General features: G+C 42.3%; 1 protein-coding gene across 1 annotated transcript in view; it reads right to left on the bottom strand.

The window, feature by feature from the left end:
* The window catches only part of SDHAF4 (succinate dehydrogenase complex assembly factor 4), a 33099-nt gene extending 16152 nt beyond the window's left edge, over positions 1 to 16947 (bottom strand). The window contains exon 1 of the mRNA XM_043890333.1: positions 16791 to 16947. Within this exon, the coding sequence (XP_043746268.1) occupies positions 16791 to 16854 (64 nt within the window). The 5' untranslated portion in view covers positions 16855 to 16947. The remainder of the gene's footprint in view (positions 1 to 16790) is intronic.
* Between the last annotated feature and the right edge of the window lie 3606 nt (positions 16948 to 20553).

Below are 20553 nucleotides of genomic sequence, written 5' to 3'. Positions count from 1 at the left end.
CCCTGCTTTAAAAAATTACATACACACACACACACAAATATACACACATACAAGTATTTGAATGTATGTATGTCTCTGTGTGTGTATACATATATACCTTCCACAGCCAATTTGGAATTTACATGACTTGTTTGCAAGATTACAAAAAGTTAACATCACAAACTACATTAACAATTTCAAGATAATACATTCTGCATATCCACTGCACAGATCTCAGTGACTGACAACATGGCTGACTCTCTGAATGACCAACTGTAATGCAAATTAGTCTTCTTCCTCAATGAAAGGGCCCATAAAATTCAACGATTAAGAAAATAAATATAGTGAGAATAAGATGGTGGAGGAATAGGTGGACATGGAATACATCTCTCTCCGTGGATACATCAGGAATACACCTTCAGACACAGAAGTGCATCAGTCCTTCCAGTGAATATTCAGGGAATATTTGATGTTTGATGAATGAATGTTTGATCTTCCTGCAGGCCAAGGAACTTTCAAGAGTCCTCCAGCACCACGATTTGCAAGCACTAATTCTTTGGAGCTCAGTCTTTATGGTTCAACTCTCACATCCATACGTGACTACTGAAAAACCATAACTTTGACTATACACGCCTTTGTTGGCAAAGTGACGTCCCCACTTTTTAATATGCTGTCTACGTTTGTCATAGTTTTTCTTCCAAGGAGTAAGTGCCTTTTAATTTTATGCCTGCAGTCACCATCTGCAGTGATCTTGGAACCCAAGAAAATAAAATCTGTCACTGTTTCCAATTTTCTTCATCTATTTGCTATGAAATAATGGGACTGGATGCCATGATCTTATTTTTTTGAATGTTGAGTTTTAAGCCAGCTTCTTCACTCTCCTCTTTCACCCTCATCAAGAGGCTTTTTAGTTTCTCTTCGCCCTCTGCCATTAGAATGGTATTATCTGCATATCTGAGGTTGGTTACATTTCTCCCGGCAACCTTGATTCCAGCTTATGACTTACTATTTAATCCAGCATTCTGCATGATGTAATCGGCACATAAGTTAAATAAGCAAAGTGACAATATACAGCCTTGACGTACTTCATTCCTGATTTTGAACTAGTCCATTGTTCCATGTCCAGTTCTAACTATTGCTTCTTTACCTGCATATTGCTCTCTGAGGATACAGTTAAGATGGTCTGGCAGTACTCAGTTGAGTCAAGTTGCTCAGTCTTGTCTGACTCTTTGCGACCCTATGGACTGCAACACGCCAAGCCTCCATGTCTATCACCAACTCCTGGAGTTTACTCAAACTTATCTTCATTGAGTGATGCCATCCAACCACCTCATCCTCTGTTGTCCCCTTCTCCTCCTGCCTTCAGTCTTTCCCGGCATCAGGGTCTTTTCGAATGAATCAGCTCTTTGCATCAGGTGGCCAAAATACTGGAGTTTCAGCTTCAGCATCAGTCCTTCTAATGAATATTAAGGACTGATCTCCTTTAGAATGGACTGATTGGATCTCCTTGCAGTCCAAGGGATTCTCAAGAGTCTTCTCCAACAACACAGTTCAAAAGCATCAATTCTTTGGTGCTCAGTTTTCTTTTCTTTTTTCTTTCTCAGTCACTTTTTTTTTTTTTTCCATTTATTTTTATTAGTTGGAGGCTAATTACTTCACAACATTTCAGTGGGTTTTGTCATACATTGACATGAATCAGCCATGGAGTTACATGTATTCCCCATCCTGATCCCCCCTCCCACCTCCCTCTCCACCCGATTCCTCTCGGTCTTCCCAGTGCACCAGGCCCGAGCACTTGTCTCATGCATCCCACCTGGGTCAGTTTTCTTTATAGTCCAACTCTCACATCCATACATGACCACTGGAAAAACCATAGCCTTGACTAGACAGACCTTTGTTGGCAAAGTAGTGTCTCTGCTTTTTAAAATGCTGTCTGGATTGGTCATAACTTTTCTTTCAAGGAGTAAGTGTCTTTTAATTTCATGGCTGCAGTCACGATATGCAGTGATTTTGGAGCCCCCCAAAATAAAGTCTGCCACTGTTTCCCCATCTATTTGCCATGAAGTGATGGGATTGGATGCCATGATCTTAGTTTTCTGAATGTTGAGCTTTAAGCCAACTTTTCCACTCTCTCCTCTTTCACTTTCAACAAGAGGCTCTCTAGTTCTTCTTCACTTTTGCCATAAGGGTGGTGTCATCTGCGTATCTGAGGTTATTTGATATTTCTCCCGGCAATCTTGATTCCAACTTTGTTTCATCTAGCCCAGCATTTCTCATGATGTACTCTACATATAAGTTAAATAAACAGGCTGACAATATACAGCTCTGAGGTACTCCTTTTTCTATTTTGAACCAGTCTGTTCTTCTAGGTCCAGTTTTAACTGTTGCTGCCTGACCTGCATACAGATTTCTCATGAGGCAGGTCAGGTGGTCTGGTATTCCCATCTCTTTCAGAATTTTCCACAGTTTGTGGTGATCCACACAGTCAAAGGCACGGCATAGTCAATAAAGCAGAAGTGTTTTGGAACTCTCTTGCTTTTTTGATGATACAATAGATGTTGGCAATTCGATCTCTGGTTCCTCTGCCTTCTCTAAAACCAGCTTGAACATCTGGAAGTTCACGATTCACATATTGCTGAAACCTGGCTTGGAGAATTTTGAGCATTACTTTACTAGCATGAGTGCAACTGTGCAGTAGTTTGAGCGTTCTTTGGCATTGCCTTTCTTTGGACTGGAATGAAAACTGACCTTTTTGAGACTGCATCCAAGTACTGTGTTTCGGACTCTTTTGTTGACCATGACGGCTACTCCATTTCTTCTAAGGGATTCCTGCCTACAGTAGTAGACATAAATTAACTCAGGTCATCTGAGTTAAATTCACCCATTCCAGTCCATTTTAGTTCGGTGATTCCTAGAATGTCGATGTTCACTCTTGCCATCTCTTGTTTGACCACTTCCAATTTCCCTTGATTCATGGACCTAACATTCCAGGTTCCTATGCAATATTGCTCTTTACAGCATCAGACCTTGCTTCTATTACCAGTCACATCCACAACTGGGTATTGTTTTTGCTTTGGCTCTGTCTCTTCATTCTTTCTGGAGTTACTTCTCCACTGATCTCTAGTAGCATACTGGGCAGCTACCAACCTGGGGAGTTCAACTTTCAGTGTCCTATCTTTTTGCCTTTTCATACTGTTCATGGGGTTCTCAAGGCAGGAATACTGAAGTGGTTTGACATTCCCTTGTTCAGTGGACCACATTTTGTCAGAATTCTCCACCATGACCCGTCTGTCTTGGGTGGCCCTACACAGCATGACTCATAGTTTCATTGAGTTAGACAAGGCTGTGGTCCACATGATTAGATTGATTAGTTTTCTGTGACTGTGGTTTTCAGCCTGGTAGTACTATCTCTTTAAGAACTACCCACAGTTTGTTGTGATCCACAGTCATAGGCTTTAGTGTAGTCAATGAAGCAGAAGTAGATGTTTTTCTGGAACTCCCTTGCTTTCTCCATGACTGAACTAATGGTGGCAACTTGATCTGTGGTTCCTCTGCTTCTTCAAAACCCAGCTTATACATCTGGAAGTTCTTGGTTCTGCTGAAGCCTAACTTGAAGGATTTTTGAGCATTACCTTGCTAGCATGTGAAATCAGTGCAATTGTGTGGTAGTTTGAGCATTCTTTGGCGTTGCCCTTCTTTGGGATTGGAATGAAAACTGACCTTTTCCAGTCCCATGGCTACTGCTGAGTTTTCCAAATTTGCTGGCATATTTAGTGCAGCACATTTAGAGCATCATCTTTTAGGATTTGAAATAGCTCAGCTGGAATTGTGTCACCTCCATTAGCTTGTTTGTAGTGATGCTTCTTAAGGCTCACTTGAATTCACACTCCAGAATGCCTGGCTCTAGGTGAGTGACTCTACCATATGGTTATCTGGGTCACTAATATCTTTCTTATATAGTTCTTCTGTGTATTCTTTCCATCACTTCTTAATCTCTTCTGCTTCTATTATTAATAGTTCTTTACCATTTATCAGTTCCATCCATGCAAGAAATGTTCCCTTGGTATCTCTAATTTTCCTGAATAGATCTCTAGTCTTTCCCATTCTATGGTTTTCCTCTATTTCTCTGCATTATTCATTGAAGAATGCCTTCTTATCTCTCCTTGCTATTCTCTGGAATTGTGCATTCAGTTGGATGTATCTTTCTCTTTCTCCCTTGCCTTTCGCTTCTCCTTTCCAAGCTATTTGTAAAGCCTCCTCAGACAACCAGTTTGCCTTCCTGAATTTATTTTTCTTGGGATGGTTTTGTTCACTGCCTCCAGTACAATGTTACTAACCTCTTTCCATAGTTCTTAAGGCACTGGGTCTACCTCAAGATCTAATCTCTTGAGCCTAATTGTCACCTCCACTGTATAAGCAGAAGGGATTTTATTTAGGTCACCTGAATGGTCTAGTGGTTTTCCCTACTTTCTTCAACTGAAGCCTAAATTTTACAATAAGGTGGGAAAGGAAATGGCAACCCACTCCAATATTCCTGCCTGGAGAATTCCATGGACAGAAGAGCTTGGTGTACTACAGTCCACGGGGTCATAAAGAGTTGGACACAACTGAGTGACTTAAAACACTCTGCAATAAGGAGCTCATGATCTGAACCACAGTCAGCTCCAGGTCTTGTTTTTGGTGAGTGTATGGTATGTTTCAAATTTTCTAGAAGTTCCTAAGTATTTATGCGAAATAAAAATGGCACAAAATCCCTGGCTATCAAGTATAACATAAACAAAGCCTGAAGCTAAAATTTTGCTTCTTAAATGATGCAGACATGACAGTAAATAATAAAAGTAATATTATGCATTAGGTGCCAATGTGCCAGGCCCTGTGTTAGGAGCTGGAAAAAATGTCAACTTATTTGTATAATTGCGATTTATAATAATTCTGTTTAGTATGAACATGATCATTTTCTGGAAAAGGGACACTGGGCAGATGTGTAAAGACTGCTCAGTGTGTCCAGCAGCCAAGCTGCATCCCCCCTTCCACTGAGCTCGAGAACACCCACTCCCACCGTCTGTGATCAAGTTGAGCAACAGGCCACTCACTTAGGGATCACATATCCCAGCCTTCCCTGCAGCCAAGCAGCCACATGTCCAAGTTGTGGCCAGTGGGCTGGGTTAGGAATAACATGTGCAAAATATTCAGTTCAGTTCAGTTGCTCAGTCGTGTCCGACTATTTGTGACCCCATGAATCGCAGCACGCCAGGCCTCCCTGTCCATCAACAACACCCAGAGTCTGCTCAAACTCATGTCCATTGAGTCGGTGATGCCATCCAGCCATCTCATCCTCTGTCGTCCCCTTCTCCTGCCCCCAATCCCTCCCAGCATCAGGGTCTTTTCCAATGAGTCAACTCTTCACATGAGGTGGCCAAAGTATTGGAGTTTCAGCTTCAGCATCAGTCCTTCCAATGAACACCCAGGACTGATCTCCTTCAGGATTGACTGGTTGGATCTCCTTGCAGTCCAAGGGACTCTCAAGAGTCTTCTCCAACACCACAGTTCAAACACATCAATTTTTCGGCACTCAGTTTTCTTCACAGTCCAACTCTCAGATCCATACATGACTACTGGAAAAACCATAGCTTTGACTAGAGGGACCTTTGTTGACAAATTAATGTCTCTGCTTTTTAATATGCTGTCTATAAGAAATGTCAAACTCTTCAATAATAAACAAATAACCCTTTTCTAAAGCTAGCTTGAACATCTGGTAGTTCACGGTTCACGTATTGCTGAAGCCTGGCTTGGAGAATTTTGAGCATTACTTTACTAACGTGTGAGATGAGTGCAATTGTATGGGAGTTTGAGCATTCCTTGGGATTGCCTTTCTTAGGGATTGGAATGAAAACTGACCTTTTCCAGTCCTGTGGCCACTGCTGAGTTTTCCAAATTTGCTGGCATATTGAATGCATCACTTTCACAGCATCATCTTTCAGGATTTGAAATAGCTCAACTGGAATTCCATCACCTCCACTAGCTTTCTTCGTAGTGATGCTTCCTAAGGCCCACTTGACTTCACATTCCAGGATGTCTGGCTCTAGGTGACTGATCACACCACTGTGATTATCTGGGTCGTGAAGATCTTTTCTGTACAGTTCTTCTGTGTATTCTTGCCACCTCTTCTTAATATCTTCTGCTTCTGTCAGGTCCATACCATTTCTGTCCTCTATTGAGCCCATCTTTGCGTGAAATGTTCCCTTGGTATCTCTCATGTTCTTGAAGAGATCTCTAGTCTTTCCCATTCTGTTGTTTTCCTCTACTTCTTTGCACTGATCACTGAGGAAGGCTTTCTTATCTCTCCTGGCTATTCTTTGGAACTCTGCATGCAAATGGGAATATCTTTCCTTTTCTCCTTTGCTTTTCGCTTCTCTTCATTTCACAGCTATTTGTAAGGCCTCCTCAGACAACCGTTTTGCCTTTTTGCATTTCTTTTCCATGGGGATGGTCTTGATCCCCGTCTCCTGTACAATGTCACAAACCTCTGTCCATAGTTCATTAGGCTGTCTATCAGATCTAGTCCCTTAAATCGATTTCTCACTTCTACTGTATAGTCATACCTGAATGGTCTAGTGGTTTTCCCTACTTTCTTCAATTTAAGTCTGAATTTGGCAATAAGGAGTTCATGATCTGAGCCACAGTCAGCTCCCTCTCTTGTTTTTGCTGACTGTATAGAGCTTCTCCATCTTTGGCTGCAAAGAATATAATCAATCTGATTTTGGTGTTGACCATCTGGTGATGTCCATGTGTAGAGTCTTCTCTTGTGTTGTTGGAAGAGGGTGTTTGCTATGACCAGTGCGTTCTCTTGGCAGAACTCTACTAGCCTTTGCCCTGCTTCATTCTGTACTCCAAGGCCAAATTTGCCTGTTACTCTAGGTGTTTCTTGACTTCCTACTTTTGCAAAATATTTCTCTTATTTCTGCACAGTACATGATTAGACAGGACACTGGCCTCCTTTACAGAAATGAGGACATTCACCATAAAGCTCACATCTTCTTTTTCAAGGGATGCTTTGGCCTTATCCAAAGCCTATTTACAATTGTGTCTATAAGAACATTACAGGCAAGAAGATGACTTTCTAAGAGAACTAATAAAAGGAAAAGGAAAAAGAATAAACTGTCACTAAAAAATAACTTTCAAAACTTCTGTTCTAGCAATTTGATAGAGATGCCAAAACTGTATAGCCAAAATCATCCAAAAAGGTAAAAAAATTAAAATATATATATATATATATATATACACACACACACACACAAAACACTTCTAACTCAGAGAAAGAAATGTTAAGAAAGGAAACAATGATAAGAGTATCAAAGCATTCCTGTACCATAAACAGTTAAGCTGGTATATAACCTGTGTCTTTCTCCCCTAGAGTTTAGTGTACGGAGGTCTTAGGACAGCTGCTAGAGCACAGTCTTTTGAACCCAAGCAAAACAAAAAGCCTACTAGAGGCCAGAACCCAGGAAGGCTCATGCACTGAGAAAAGACAGTGATTCGGAAGATTTTTAAACGTGCATATAACTACCTGGGGAAGATCTTACTAAAATGCAGATTCTTAGTAGATTTGGTGTGACCTAAGATTATGCATTTTAACAAGTTCCAAGGTGATGCTCCCGTTGCTGGTCCAAAGAGCAAGGGATTAGAAAACAAACTCTAGTTAATGAAAACCTTTGTTCTGTGTAAAGATGTTAAAAAGGAAGGCCCTCTTGATATTTTAAAGCACTGGTTGAGCATATCTGTGTTTATGTCAGATTACACACTATGTGCAAGATTCAAAGACCCTCAGAGGAGCATCTTTATACAACATGGATTAGTCTGAGGCTGAAGTGCTTTCAGACACATGGCAGAAGCAAATCCTCTGAGGACAAATAGTTTTTCAACTCACATCTTATGGAAGTCTCAAAGAGGGAATACAATAAAACATTCAAGGAAACAAGCTATTATATGCAATATCAACAAACAATGGAGCTAGGACCATAAAGATCTGTACACTGAAATAAAAATTAAAATAACTAATATGTTTAAGGAAATAAAAATGGAGCCAAAGAGAAAAATGAGTAAGAGACTGTGAAAATTCACTAGGCCAATATTTAAAAAAAACAAAACCCAAAAACAAACAAACAAACACCCCCAAAAACCACAAATTTAAATTTAAAGCTCAATAAAAGGCCTGAATAGCAGAAGAGATACAGCTGAAAAGAGTTTGTGGTGCAGAATAAAGTTCTGAAGAAATTATACAGAAAAAAGCATAGTAACAAGGAAATAAAAATAATAAAAGTGAAGTTAAAAATATTTGGAGGATAAAATGAGGGCTAACAAATGTTTGTTTAATCATAGTTCCAGAAGGAGATAATGAAAAGACTAGGATACGTCCAACAGACAGGAATCTTCAGATGTAGGAAACACAGAGAGCTGCAAGTAAAAAAAAAATTAAATAAGAAAAACACATCTAGACACAAAGTACAATGAAGAAGCCAACATTCTTCTTTTTTAGGAAGATCTAAAAAGTAGCTAGGTAAAGGAGAGATTACTAATGAAGGAACAAACATTAGACAGAGGACCTCCCAACAGCTATAAAGAAAGCCAGAAGAGAGAGTGCTGTGAGACAATGATACATTTATTGAAACTACTTTGCAAGAATGAGAGAAATAAACCATATTTTCAGATTAAAAATAAAATACATGTTTAAAAAAAAAGCACTGAGAAACTTTATCACAAGACTATCACCAAAGGGAACTTCTAAACAATGTATTGTAAGAAATTGAATCAAGAAGTGTGAGATAAAAAGAGAAAAACAGAAGTTTTAAACATTGACTATATAAAAATGTAATATGTTGATTTGTGTTACTACACAATTCCACCCTAACATATACACAAGAAAACATACACTCACACACACACAACCCTAAAAGGCTGAACAACAGAGTAGGAGGGTGAATGAATTCAAAGCATTTCTAAGCTTTGTACTGTTTAGGAGGAACATGAAGATATTAATTAACTTCAACTTCCTCAAGCATGCATTCAGATTTCAAGAGTAACCAATAAAAAGCAATGTGTATCTTCAAAATCACTGAGGAAAAAAAATGAAAGAAGAAAACATTTAATTGAAAGTATGACAAATAGAAGGTACAAAAAATGAGATGGCAGAAATGTCAATTTTATCAGTAAATATACAGCATTGACTATGCCAAAGCCTTTGACTGTGTGGATCACAATAAACTGTGGAAAATTCTGAAAGAGATGGGAATACCAGACCACCTGACCTGCCTCTTGAGAAACCTGCATCCAGGTCAGGAAGCAACAGTTAGAACTGGACATGGAACAACAGACTGGTTCCAAATAGGAAAAGGAGTGCGTCAGGGCTGTATAGTCACCCTGCTTATTTAACTTATATGCAGAGCACATCATGAGAAATGCTGGGCTGGAAGAAGCACAAGCTGGAATCAAGACTGCCGGGAGAAATATCAATAACCTCCGATATGCAGATGACACCACCCTTATGGCAGAAAGTGAAGAACTAAAGAGCCTCTTGATGAAAGTGAAAGAGGAGAGTGAAAAAGTTGGCTTTAAGCTCAACATTCAGAAAACTAAGATCATGGCATCTGGTCCCATCACTTCATGGCAAATAGAGGGGGAAACAGTGGAAACAGTGTCAGACTTTATTTTTCTGGGCTCCAAAATCACTGCAGATGGTGACTGCAGCCATGAAATTAAAAGATGCTTACGCCTTGGAAGGAAAGTTACGACCAACCTAGATAGCATATTAAAAAGCTGAGACATTACTTTGTCAACAAAGGTCCGTCTCGTCAAGGCTATGGTTTTTCCAGTGGTCATGTATGGATGTAAGAGTTGGACTATAAAGAAAGCTGAGTGCTAAAGAACTGATGCTTTTGAACTGTGGTGTTGGAGAAGACTCTTGAGTCCCTTGGACTGCAAGGAGAGCCAACCAGTCCAACCTAAAGATCAGTCCTGGGTGTTCACTGGAAGGACTGATGCTGAAGCTGAAACTCCAATACTTTGGCCACCTGATCCAGAGAGCTGACTCACTGGAAAAGACCCTGATGCTGGGAGGGACTAGGGGCAGGAGGAGAAGGGGACGACAGAGGATGAGATGGTTGGATGGCATCACCAACTCGATGGGCATGAGTTTGAACAGACTCCGGGAGTTGGTGATGGACAGGGAGGCCTGGTGTGCTGTGGTTCATGGGATTGCAAAGAGTTGGACGTGACTGAGCGACTGAACTGAACTGGAGTCCCCGATAAACAAAAGAGTTCCAGTCTGAGAGTGTTTGTAAGTCCTACTTGTTCATAAGTCCAACAGAGATCAGCTGGTAAAGAATCCGCTTGCAATGCAGGAGCCTCCAGTTCGATTCCTGGATTTGGAAGATCCCCTGGAGAAGGGATAGGCTACCCACTCCAGTATTCTTGGGCCTCCCAGGTGGCGCAGATGGTAAAGAATCCACCCATAGTGTGGGAGACCTGGGTTCAATCCCTGGGTTGGGAAGATCTGGAGGAGGGCATGGCAACCCACTCCAGTATTCTTGCCTGAGGAATCCCCATGGACAGATGAGCCTGGTGGGCTACAGTCCATGAGGTTGCAAAGAGCTGGACGCAACTGACATGACTGAGTGACTAAGCACAACATACAGTAAGTCCCCTACATACCAAAGTTCCAGTCCAAGAGCGTTTGTTAAGTCCTACTTGTTTTGTAAGTCCAACAGAGTTAGTCTTCCCCTGTTAAAGGTAGCTCAATTGGTAAAGAATCCACCTGTAATGCAGGAGACCCCGGTTTGATTCCTGGGTCGGGAAGATCCCTTGGAGAAGGGATAGGCTACCCACTCCAGTATTCCTGGGCTTCCTCCGTGGCCCAGCTGGTAAAGAATCCACCTGCAATGCAGGAGACCTGGGTTCAATCCTTGGATTAAGAAGATCCCCTGGAGAAGAGAAAGGCCACCCACTCCAGTATTCTGGCCTGGAGAATTCCATGGACTGTATAGCCCATGGGGTGGGTCGCAAAGAGTCGGCCATGACTGAGCAACTTTCACTTTTCACCCAAGTATCACAGTGGGCTATGTAGTACTGTAAGTTTATAAAACTTCTCACAAAAATAATACATAAAAAACAAACACAAAAATAAAGAAAACATTTTTAATCTTATGGTACAGTACCTTGAAAAATACAGTATGACAGCTCAACAACTGCCATACAAGGGCTGGCATCAAGTGAACAGGCAAGAGTTACTGCCTGGAGGAAGGAGAGGAGGTGGAAGATGGTAGAGCTGAAGAATCATCAGCAATAGATGCAGGGCAAGCTGCAATTTCAATCTCACCCTACATTGACGGAACACATGTTCACATCTTTGAAAGTTCACAACCTGAAGATGTAGGTGACTTACAGTGACTGCAAATAGATCAAGTTCTCCAGTTAAAAGATATATACTATCAGACTTCAAAATAAAAACTCACCAAAATCTAGTCTTATGCTGTTTATATATAAGAGAATTATCATGGTTCCAGTGTTACCTGTTGGATATTCCAGGCAAGAATACTGGTGTGGGTTGCCATGCCCTTCTCCAAGAGATCTTCCCAACCCAGGAATCAAACTTGAGTCTCTGAAGTCTCCTGCACTGCAGGCGACTTTATTCCTGGTAGAAAAAAGACTTAAATACAAGAAAGCCAAACTATAGACCTTTAAAGAGAAAATATAGGCAAATATCTAAGATTTCAATCTTAAAGAAACGGACGAAAAGACTCTTAAATTCCTTGTAAGAGGCTAGAATAACTTTAATTTCAAAACTAGAAAAGGAAATTACAAGAGAGGAAAACTACGGGGCAGTTTTTAAACAAAATATCAGCATATTTTGTTTAATATCACACCCAATATTATGATAACATAACCATTCTGATACATCTGAATATTTTCTAGGAATCCAAGAGTAAATCAGCACTAGAAAAACCTGTAATTCACCAACCCACTGTATTAAACAAGAAAAATGAATTAAAAATAAGATGAAGAAAAATGAATTTTTCAAGATTTCTTCTTAAAAACAAGATTTCTGTCTTAAAAAAACAGATAACTGCATAAACAAACAAACAAAACCCCAATCCTTCTAGAAATGGCAAGGAACTTCATTAACCTAATGAAGGGCACATCTACAGCTAATATTGCATGATGAAATATGAACACATTCCCTTTATAATTATGAACAAGTATGCCTACCATCACTTCTAGTCAACACTGTACTGAAAAACTTGACCAAGAACAGAAAAACAAGAGAAAATAAAAAATATATAAAGACTAGAAAGGGAGAAATAGATTTTCATTATTTGCAGGCAATATCTGTGTCTACCCAACACCACCCCCACCGAAATCTGCAAATAAATTATTGAAATTAATAAAGTAATATACCCAGGTTACCAGATACAAAATCAATAAACAAGTCAACTGTGTTTCCATACATAAGCAGCAATTAGAAAATAATAATCTTAGAATATACTGAGCAGTTGTAACCAAATTCCAGCAGAAACTTTTTAAAAATAATTTTATATGGAAGCAGATATCCAAGAATAGCCAAGACACTTCTGAAAAACAACATGAAAGGACTTACCCTACTAAATATTAAGAGTTGTTACAAAAGTATGGTTATTAAGATAGGTATTACATCACAGAAGAGACAAATAGATCAATGAAACTGAAAAGAGAGCCAAGAAATAAACCCAGGTGCCCAGGTGTCCATGCACATGTAAGATAGCTGCATTTCATCGGGGGGTGGGGGGAAGTCCAACATATGGACATGGGACAACTGGTTGCTGACCTGGGAAAAAAGTGAAATCAGTTTCCTGCCTCACGCCATGCATGAAAATAAATTCCTGGTAGAATAAAGACTTAAATATAAAAAAGCCAAACTATAGACCTTTAAGGAGAAAATATAGGAGAATATCTTTAGGACCTTAGGGTTGGGAAGGCTTTCTTACAGAAGACTACAAAGCACTGGTAACAAACAAAAGGATCAAGACAAGAAGATAACATTACAAATTTGTTTACCAAAAGATACCTTTCCTTTGAAGCTCTGAAATTGTACAATCAGATACATAATTTTATTCTGTCTACTGCTGAAGATAATTTTATTTTAAATTTTATTTTTGGCTTTATTTTTATTTTGGGTCTTCTCGCTCTGTGGGCTTTTCTCTAGTCACAGCGAGTAGGGGCTACTTTCCAGTTGCGGTGCAGAGGCGCATCACTGCAGAGCCTTCTCCTGTTGCCGAGCACGGGGTGGATGGGCGTCAACAGTTGTGGCACATGGGCTCAGTGGTTGAGTCCACCGGCTCTTGGGCACAGGCTCAAAAGCTGTGGTGCACAGGCTCAGCCGCTCTACAGCATTTGGGATCTTCCTGGACCAGGGATCGAACCTGTGTCTCCTGCACTGGCAGGTGAATTCTTTACCAATGAGCCACCAGGGAAGCTCTGAAGATAGTTTTTTAAGAAAGACACCATAAGAGTGACAAAAACAGCTCACAAACCTAGCTTGTACGGCTGATATCTTAAGTGACATCTTGGGCCTACATAGTTCCTCCAGTCTTTCCGCTGACCCTACCCAGGACTGTATGGGGTAAATCGCTCTCTGTTGTCAAGGGCTCAGTAGTTGATAGATACTGTTTAATAATCATTAGGATCAGGTGACCCCTAAATTGTTTACTCCCCTTAAACAAGGATGAAAACCTTAGCTGACATATTCCCAGCCGCCACGAGACCAATTAGTTAGTTAGTTAAGTTGCTCAGTTGTGTCCGACTCTTTTCGACCTCATGGACTGTATTCCACCAGGGTCCTCCATCCATGGGATTCTCCAGGCAAGAATACTGGAAGAGACAAATGCCGTTTCCTTCTCCAGGGGGTCTTCCCGACCCAGGGATTGAACCCGGGACTCCTGCATTGCGGGCAGACGATTTAACCTCTGAGCCACCAGGGAACTACGACTAGCCATTCATAAATCTTGACTTAGGAAGATGCACTTCCTGCTTCTACATACATACCTTCCACCTTCACATGCTGTTGTGCTGTGCTTAATCGCTCAATCGTGTCCTCCTCTTTGTGACCCCATGGACTGAAGCCCACCAGGCTCCACTGTTCATAGGGATTCTCGTCTCCAGGCAAGAATACTGGAGTGGGTTGCCATTTCCTTCTCCAGGGGATCACCCCGACCCAGAGATCAAACCCAGGTCTCCTGCACTGTGGGCGGATTCTTTACTGTCTGAGCAACCAGGGAGGCCCAGGAATGCTCAAGCGGGTAGCCTACCCCTTCTCCAGGGAAACTTCCAAACCCACGAACTGAACCAGGGCCCCCTGCACTGCAGGCGGGTTCTTTACCAGCTGAGCTACCAGGGAAGCCCACACACCTTCATACCCTAGGTTAACTATGAAACTGTCCCAGCGGTCCCTTGGCAGTGTGGAGTACAGCTGCTAGTGCTTCCTGATGGCTGCGTGCCTGATCCCAGTCTGTAAGTCACCCTATGATAAACTGACCCGCTGACTGTATGAACCTCCCTGCCTCACTTTTTCAGTCTCAAGATGCCTTCTCAGTTCAGTATCCACTTGTCATTTCTGTCATCCTCAAACAGAGCTATTTGCCACACATACACAACTTAAAAAAGGCATAGTGGTCAAATATACGTAAAGAATATAGATAAGCAAGACAAACAATCCAATAAGAAAATGAAGATACATTTCACCAGAAAAATAAAAAAAACTTTTGAAGAGATGTTTCATTTCTCTAACCAGAGAAATGCAAAATCACAATGAAATACTATTTCAACACCCTACACACAGACAAAAATTAAATTTTCTGTTGCTATCAGATGTTGGCAAGTATTTGGAGAAATAGGAATTCTGATATGCTGCTGGCAGAAGTATAAATTGCCAGTAGGAATGAAAAATGCCTTTACGATTTGGCATCACATTGTAAATCTGAACAGGTCTTTACCATATAGTCCAGGAATTCAACCTCTTGTGCAAGTGCACCCACATATACACCAGATGTGTAGCAGCCAAACCTGGGGCTTCCCGAATTACACAATGTCTACTGAAAGGGGGAAAGGAAAAAAGTATCATGTGTGTGTCTTTCATTGCTAAGTCGTGTCCGACTCTCTTGTGACCCCAGGGACTGCCAGGTTCCTCTGTCCATGGGATCTCCCAGGCAAGACTACTAGAGTGGGTTGTCATTTCCTTCTCCTGGGGATTTCCCCCACCCAAGGATGGAACCCACATCTCCTGCTTGGCAGGTGGATTCTTTACCACAGAGCCACCTGGGAAACCCCCTAAAGGTATGATACACTCTCACCACTTACTAATTACAACATCACATAACAATATGGATGGATTTCAAAACAATGTTGGTTGAAAAAATCAAGTAAAACAAATACAAAAGGCATGAGGTCATTTCTATAAAGTTACACAACTGCAAAACGAAGCAGCACACAGCTCGGCAATGGAAACATTCTATTTCTTAAACTGGAGAATGGGTTCATAAATGTTGGCTTTGCTTCTTCACTCATATATGTTGTGTAAGTTTTTGGTATGAAACACTTCATTGTCATGCTTTTAACCTTAGTGAAAAAGGGATGTTGAATAAACTCACAGCAAAATTTTATACAGTTATTACTTTGAGGTTTGCACAGCAAGGGGGCTTTTACTTTCCTTATTATTCATTTCCAGACCATTTACAATTTTTACAATCAGCAAGTGGTATGTCTGGGTCATGTACACATTGCTATATTCAAAATGAATAACCAAAGACTCATTGTTTAGCCAGTCGAACTGTACTTAATGTTACATGCTAGCCTGGATGGGGCAGGAGGGGGTGGTTTGAGAGAGAATGGATACATGTATATGTATGGCTGGGTCCCTTTCCTGCTCCCTTGACACTACCACAACATTGCTAATCCGCTATCCACTAACAAAAATAAAAAGTTTAAAGTCTGAAAAAAATAACAAAAACAAAAAGCAGTATGTCTGGGGAGAAATGATGATAAAAATGAAAACAAGCTATATATAAATAAAAACAAACTATACATATATATATGTATGTATGTATGTATGTATGAAAGCAAACATCTTGGGCCCATTAGGATGCCGGCTGGAACTGTTTTCCACTTTCAATTTCTCCAGGATGTCCTAAATTAAAACTATGCTTAGAATATTCTGTGGGTTAAGGCTGTAACATATATCGAGAAAAATTGTCAACAAAAAGGGCTTTAAAAAAAAAAGTCTGTTTTTTACTGAAAGCATGCATACTTAATAGTCTCCTGACTTCATCTAATTTTTATTATACTTTTTTGCCTTGGCCTACTTTTCCAAAATTCAGTGCTCTCCCATATTTTGCACTGCAAGCTGCCATAAATCCTTTCCAATGTAAATACCCTTAGTAAACGACGGGTGCACTGCCACAGGGCCCGCTTTTCCGCACTGTGCACGCGCACTAGCGCGCGGCGCGCCCTCCAGTACCCGGAACTTCCGCCCCCCTTGGTGGCCAGTGCGGCGGCCGGCGGAAAGCAGGCGAGCGGCCGGGCGGGCCCTGTGACTGTGCCGCTCGGGTTCCACCTGAGCCCAGGAGGGAAGGACCCGCCCGCGCACGAGTCCGATGAACAGGGAGGCTCCGCGGCCCCGGAGGCCCCTGAAACGGCAGCACACCGCCGCCCCGCCGGACGCGTTTCTCTCGGGGCTTGGGCCTTCGCGACCCTGCCCGCGACCTCGGCCCCGGGCCCGGGCGCCTTACTTGCCGCTCTCCACGCTGTAGCCGGGACGCGGCCCAGCAACGAAGCGAGGCCTAACGCAGCCATGGCGTCCGCTCCCGCGGCGTCCGCAACGGCCTGCCCTGAGGTGTTAGCGGGTCGCGTCGTCCCGGCACGCCCCGCGACTGGGGCGGGGCTGCGTGCGGCCGGGGGCGGGGCCTTCGCGGGGCAGGGGCGGGGCCTTAAGGGGCGGGGCTCTCTCTGGCGCGGAGCTGGCCTCTCTGCGGTCCGGAGCGGCCCTGGAAATCCGCGCTCCGGCCCTGGGCGGTCTGCAAGAAAAAGTGGAACAGCTCAGCCTTCTCTTGAAGAACAACCCAAACTACCCTTAACCCCATGTTGATGAAAACCTCAAATTGTGTCTGAAGGTGGATCCCCCCAAACGGAGGGAGTGCCTTCGTTTGTTCATCTTAATCTGTTTGCTTCGCCTCAACTTGAAGGTGAAAGTCTCTTGGGAGCTCGCTGTTCCAGGCCACAAAGATTGGGCACCTGCTATTCTTTGCTCGTGCAATAGGTTTCTTTCTCTTCAGTTCTCTCTAATTTTTTACATGTCTGCTTATTCAGTGAACTCGCACCCACTTACCGGGCGGACTGGAAGATGCAGTTTGAGTGCAGCACCGAGCAGAAGGCGCTTATCTCGTCCAGCTGCAGGGAGGGATAACTGCCATCTGCGTTCCTGGTCCAGCGGCTCCAGTGACGTTAGGAGAACGTATGGCAGGGCAGGAGGCTTCATGGGACCCGTGGAGGGCTACACAGAATCACATTGGCGTCCCTTTGAGATATATATATGCATATTTATATATAATATATTATTATATTTAATATATATTATTATATTTAATATATAATATATAATATATATAAAACAATACATAATATACACATAATAATACATATAATATTAATATATAATATAATATACATCATATAATATAATAAAAATATATATTTATTATTATATATATATATATTTTTTAAGCAGTTTTTGTCTTGCTCTTGGGCCCATTACTTTGCCAACAAAGGTCCGTCTAGTCAAGACTATGGTTTTTCCAGTAGTCATGTATGGATGTGAGAGTTGGACTATAAACAAAGCTGAGCGCCTAAGAATTGGTGCTCTTGAACTGTGGTGTTGGAGGAGTGTGGATGCTTTGGCTGCAAGAAGATCCAACCAGTCCATCCTGAAAGACATCAGTCCTGAATACTCATTGGAAGGACTGATGTTCGAGCTGAAACTCCCATACTTTGGCCACCTGATGTGAAGAACTGACTTGTTTGAAAAGACCCTGATGCTGGGAAAGATCGAAGGCAGGAAGAGAAGGGGATGACAGAGGGTTGGATGGCATCACAGACTCAATGGACATGAGTTTGAGTAAGCTCTGGGAGTTGGTGATGGACAGGGAGGCCTGGCATGCTGCAGTCCATGGGGTTGCAAAAAGTCAGACACGACTGAGTGACTGAGCTGAGCTGAACTGGGCCCTGGTCATGTCTGACCAAGTAACATCACATGGCTGCAATCTGAGTTCTCTGAAGGAGAGATATCTGCTTCTCCTAGATAAGGACTCCTTTCACCAAGAGGAAGTGGTATTTTCAGAAAGGCCTAAAGCAAAACCCCAGCAGGTTTCATTAACAAGTAGCTCGGTAGGTTGCACACACACCTTTTCACCCTTAGTTCATATTTACAGCTTGATGATGAGTTCCATGTGACCACTTGATTGAGGAAAAAAACTCAAAATTAATTACAGAGGGCTTTGCTCAATATACTGACCAGCTCTGGCAAATGACTGCTTTGGTAGTTCGAGCCCCATTTTACAGGTGCCTTGAGGAACAGCAGAGACAAAAAAAGTAAAAATAAATCCTCCCAGAGGGAAGGACTTTATCTTATACTCTGCCTGGAAGGAGACAGAACTTGACATAAAGATATGCATCATTTCATGGGCACTGAAACAAGTGGTAAGGGACTGGGAAAATGTAAAGGTTTTGTGATACTTTTTTGGAATTAGGACATCTCCAAATGACATCAAAGCATAACATTTGGGTCCCACTGAATGCTCAAAAGAAGGGTCCTGTTGCAAAAGGGCTTTTAATCAGAACAAGAGTCAGTTCAGTTCAGTTGCTCAGTCATGTCCAACTCTTTGCCAGGCTTCCGTGTCCATCACCAACCCTGGAGCTTGCTCAAACTCAGGTCCATACAGTCTGTGATGTCATCCCACCATCTCATCTTCTGTCATCCCCTGCTCCTCCGCCTTCAATCTTTCCTAGCATCAGGGTCTTTTCTAGTCACATCAGGTGGCCAAAGTATTGGAGCTTCAGCTTCAGCATCAGTCCTTTCAATGAATATTCAGGACTGATTTCCTTTAGGGTTGACTGGTTTGGTCTCCTTGCAGTTCAAGGAACCCTCAAGAGTGTTCTCCAACACCACAATTCAAAAGCATCAATTCTTCGGCGCTGAGTTTTCTTTATGGTTCAACTCTCACATCCATACATGACTACTGGAAAAACCAAAGCTTTGACTACAGAACAAGACTACTGTAGGTTATCTATTGCTACCTAACATACCAACATGTTGTGGCTTAAAACAATAAACATCTATTCTCTCACCGCTTTTGTGCCTCCGGCTCTAGGTATTAAATGAGATTGCAGTCAAGCTATGAGCTGGGTTCGTGTCTCACATGGAGGCTTGACTATGGGAGGATTGGCTCCTGAGCTCACCCACCTGATTATTGGCAGGTATTAGTTCTTTGCAGTTTTTGGACTGAAGACCTTCCTCAGTTCTGCGATATATGGGCTTCTCCAGAAGTCATCTTACAACATGGCAGCTGAGAGTCCATGAACAAGCAGAACAATGGAGACTGCTGGAGATGGAAGGCACGGTCCCTTTGTAATCTCACCTCAGAAGTGACGACCTATCACTTTTGCTGAATTCTTAATTAGCAGTGAACCAGCGAACCCAGCCCATGTCAGAGAGAGGGGATCACACCAGGGGAGAATGCCAGCAGGGGGGATCACTGAAGGGCTTTTTAGCGGCTGGTTACCACTGCGACAAGTCTGTAGGCATCAGTCAGTCTCTGCCCCTCACCACAGCTGTGCTTGTGTAGTGCGTCCCTGACAAGGCGGCCACAGTGGCATGGAGGCATGACTGTATCGTTAACATAGTTTCACCCTGGCCAAGTCTGATGGGCTAGCACCACTACTTGCAAAGACAAACCCAATATTGATATATTATGGAACGGCCTGAGTGGCGGCTCTTGACTATAAGTGACTCTACTATGATGAGTGAAGGGAAAGTTGCTCAGTCGTGTCCGACTCTTTGCGACCCCATGGAATTCTCCAGGTCAGAGTACTGGAGTGGGTAGCCTTTCCCTTCTCCAGGGGATCTTCCCAGCCCAGGAATTGAACCCAGGTCTCCTACATCTATAATGAAGGAGGTAGCAATTTGCTGTATAGGAATAAACAATTATTTGGGGTTTGGATTGTTATGCCTGACTTGTGCTTCTTTTATGCACTTCACCTGTGGACTTACTGAATACCTTACATTCCATACACTTCATGTCGCCTCCCTTACAAAATTGTTTCTTACCAAAAACTCACTGATGACCGTGGGTACAGAGGCCTGTGGGATAAACCAGCTTCATCACATATCCCATCAGCCCAGAAGCAACTGGTCTTGTAGGACAGCCCCATGTGAGAAAAATACACTTTGGGATCCTGTCCTACAGGATTTGGCATATGCTTCAAATGAATTAACCGTGT

This window comes from Cervus elaphus, chromosome 28, assembly GCF_910594005.1.
Source record: "Cervus elaphus chromosome 28, mCerEla1.1, whole genome shotgun sequence".
NCBI lineage: Eukaryota > Metazoa > Chordata > Mammalia > Artiodactyla > Cervidae > Cervus > Cervus elaphus.
The sequence above is the reverse complement of the archived record's forward strand: the minus strand, read 5'-3'. Positions and strand labels throughout refer to the sequence as shown.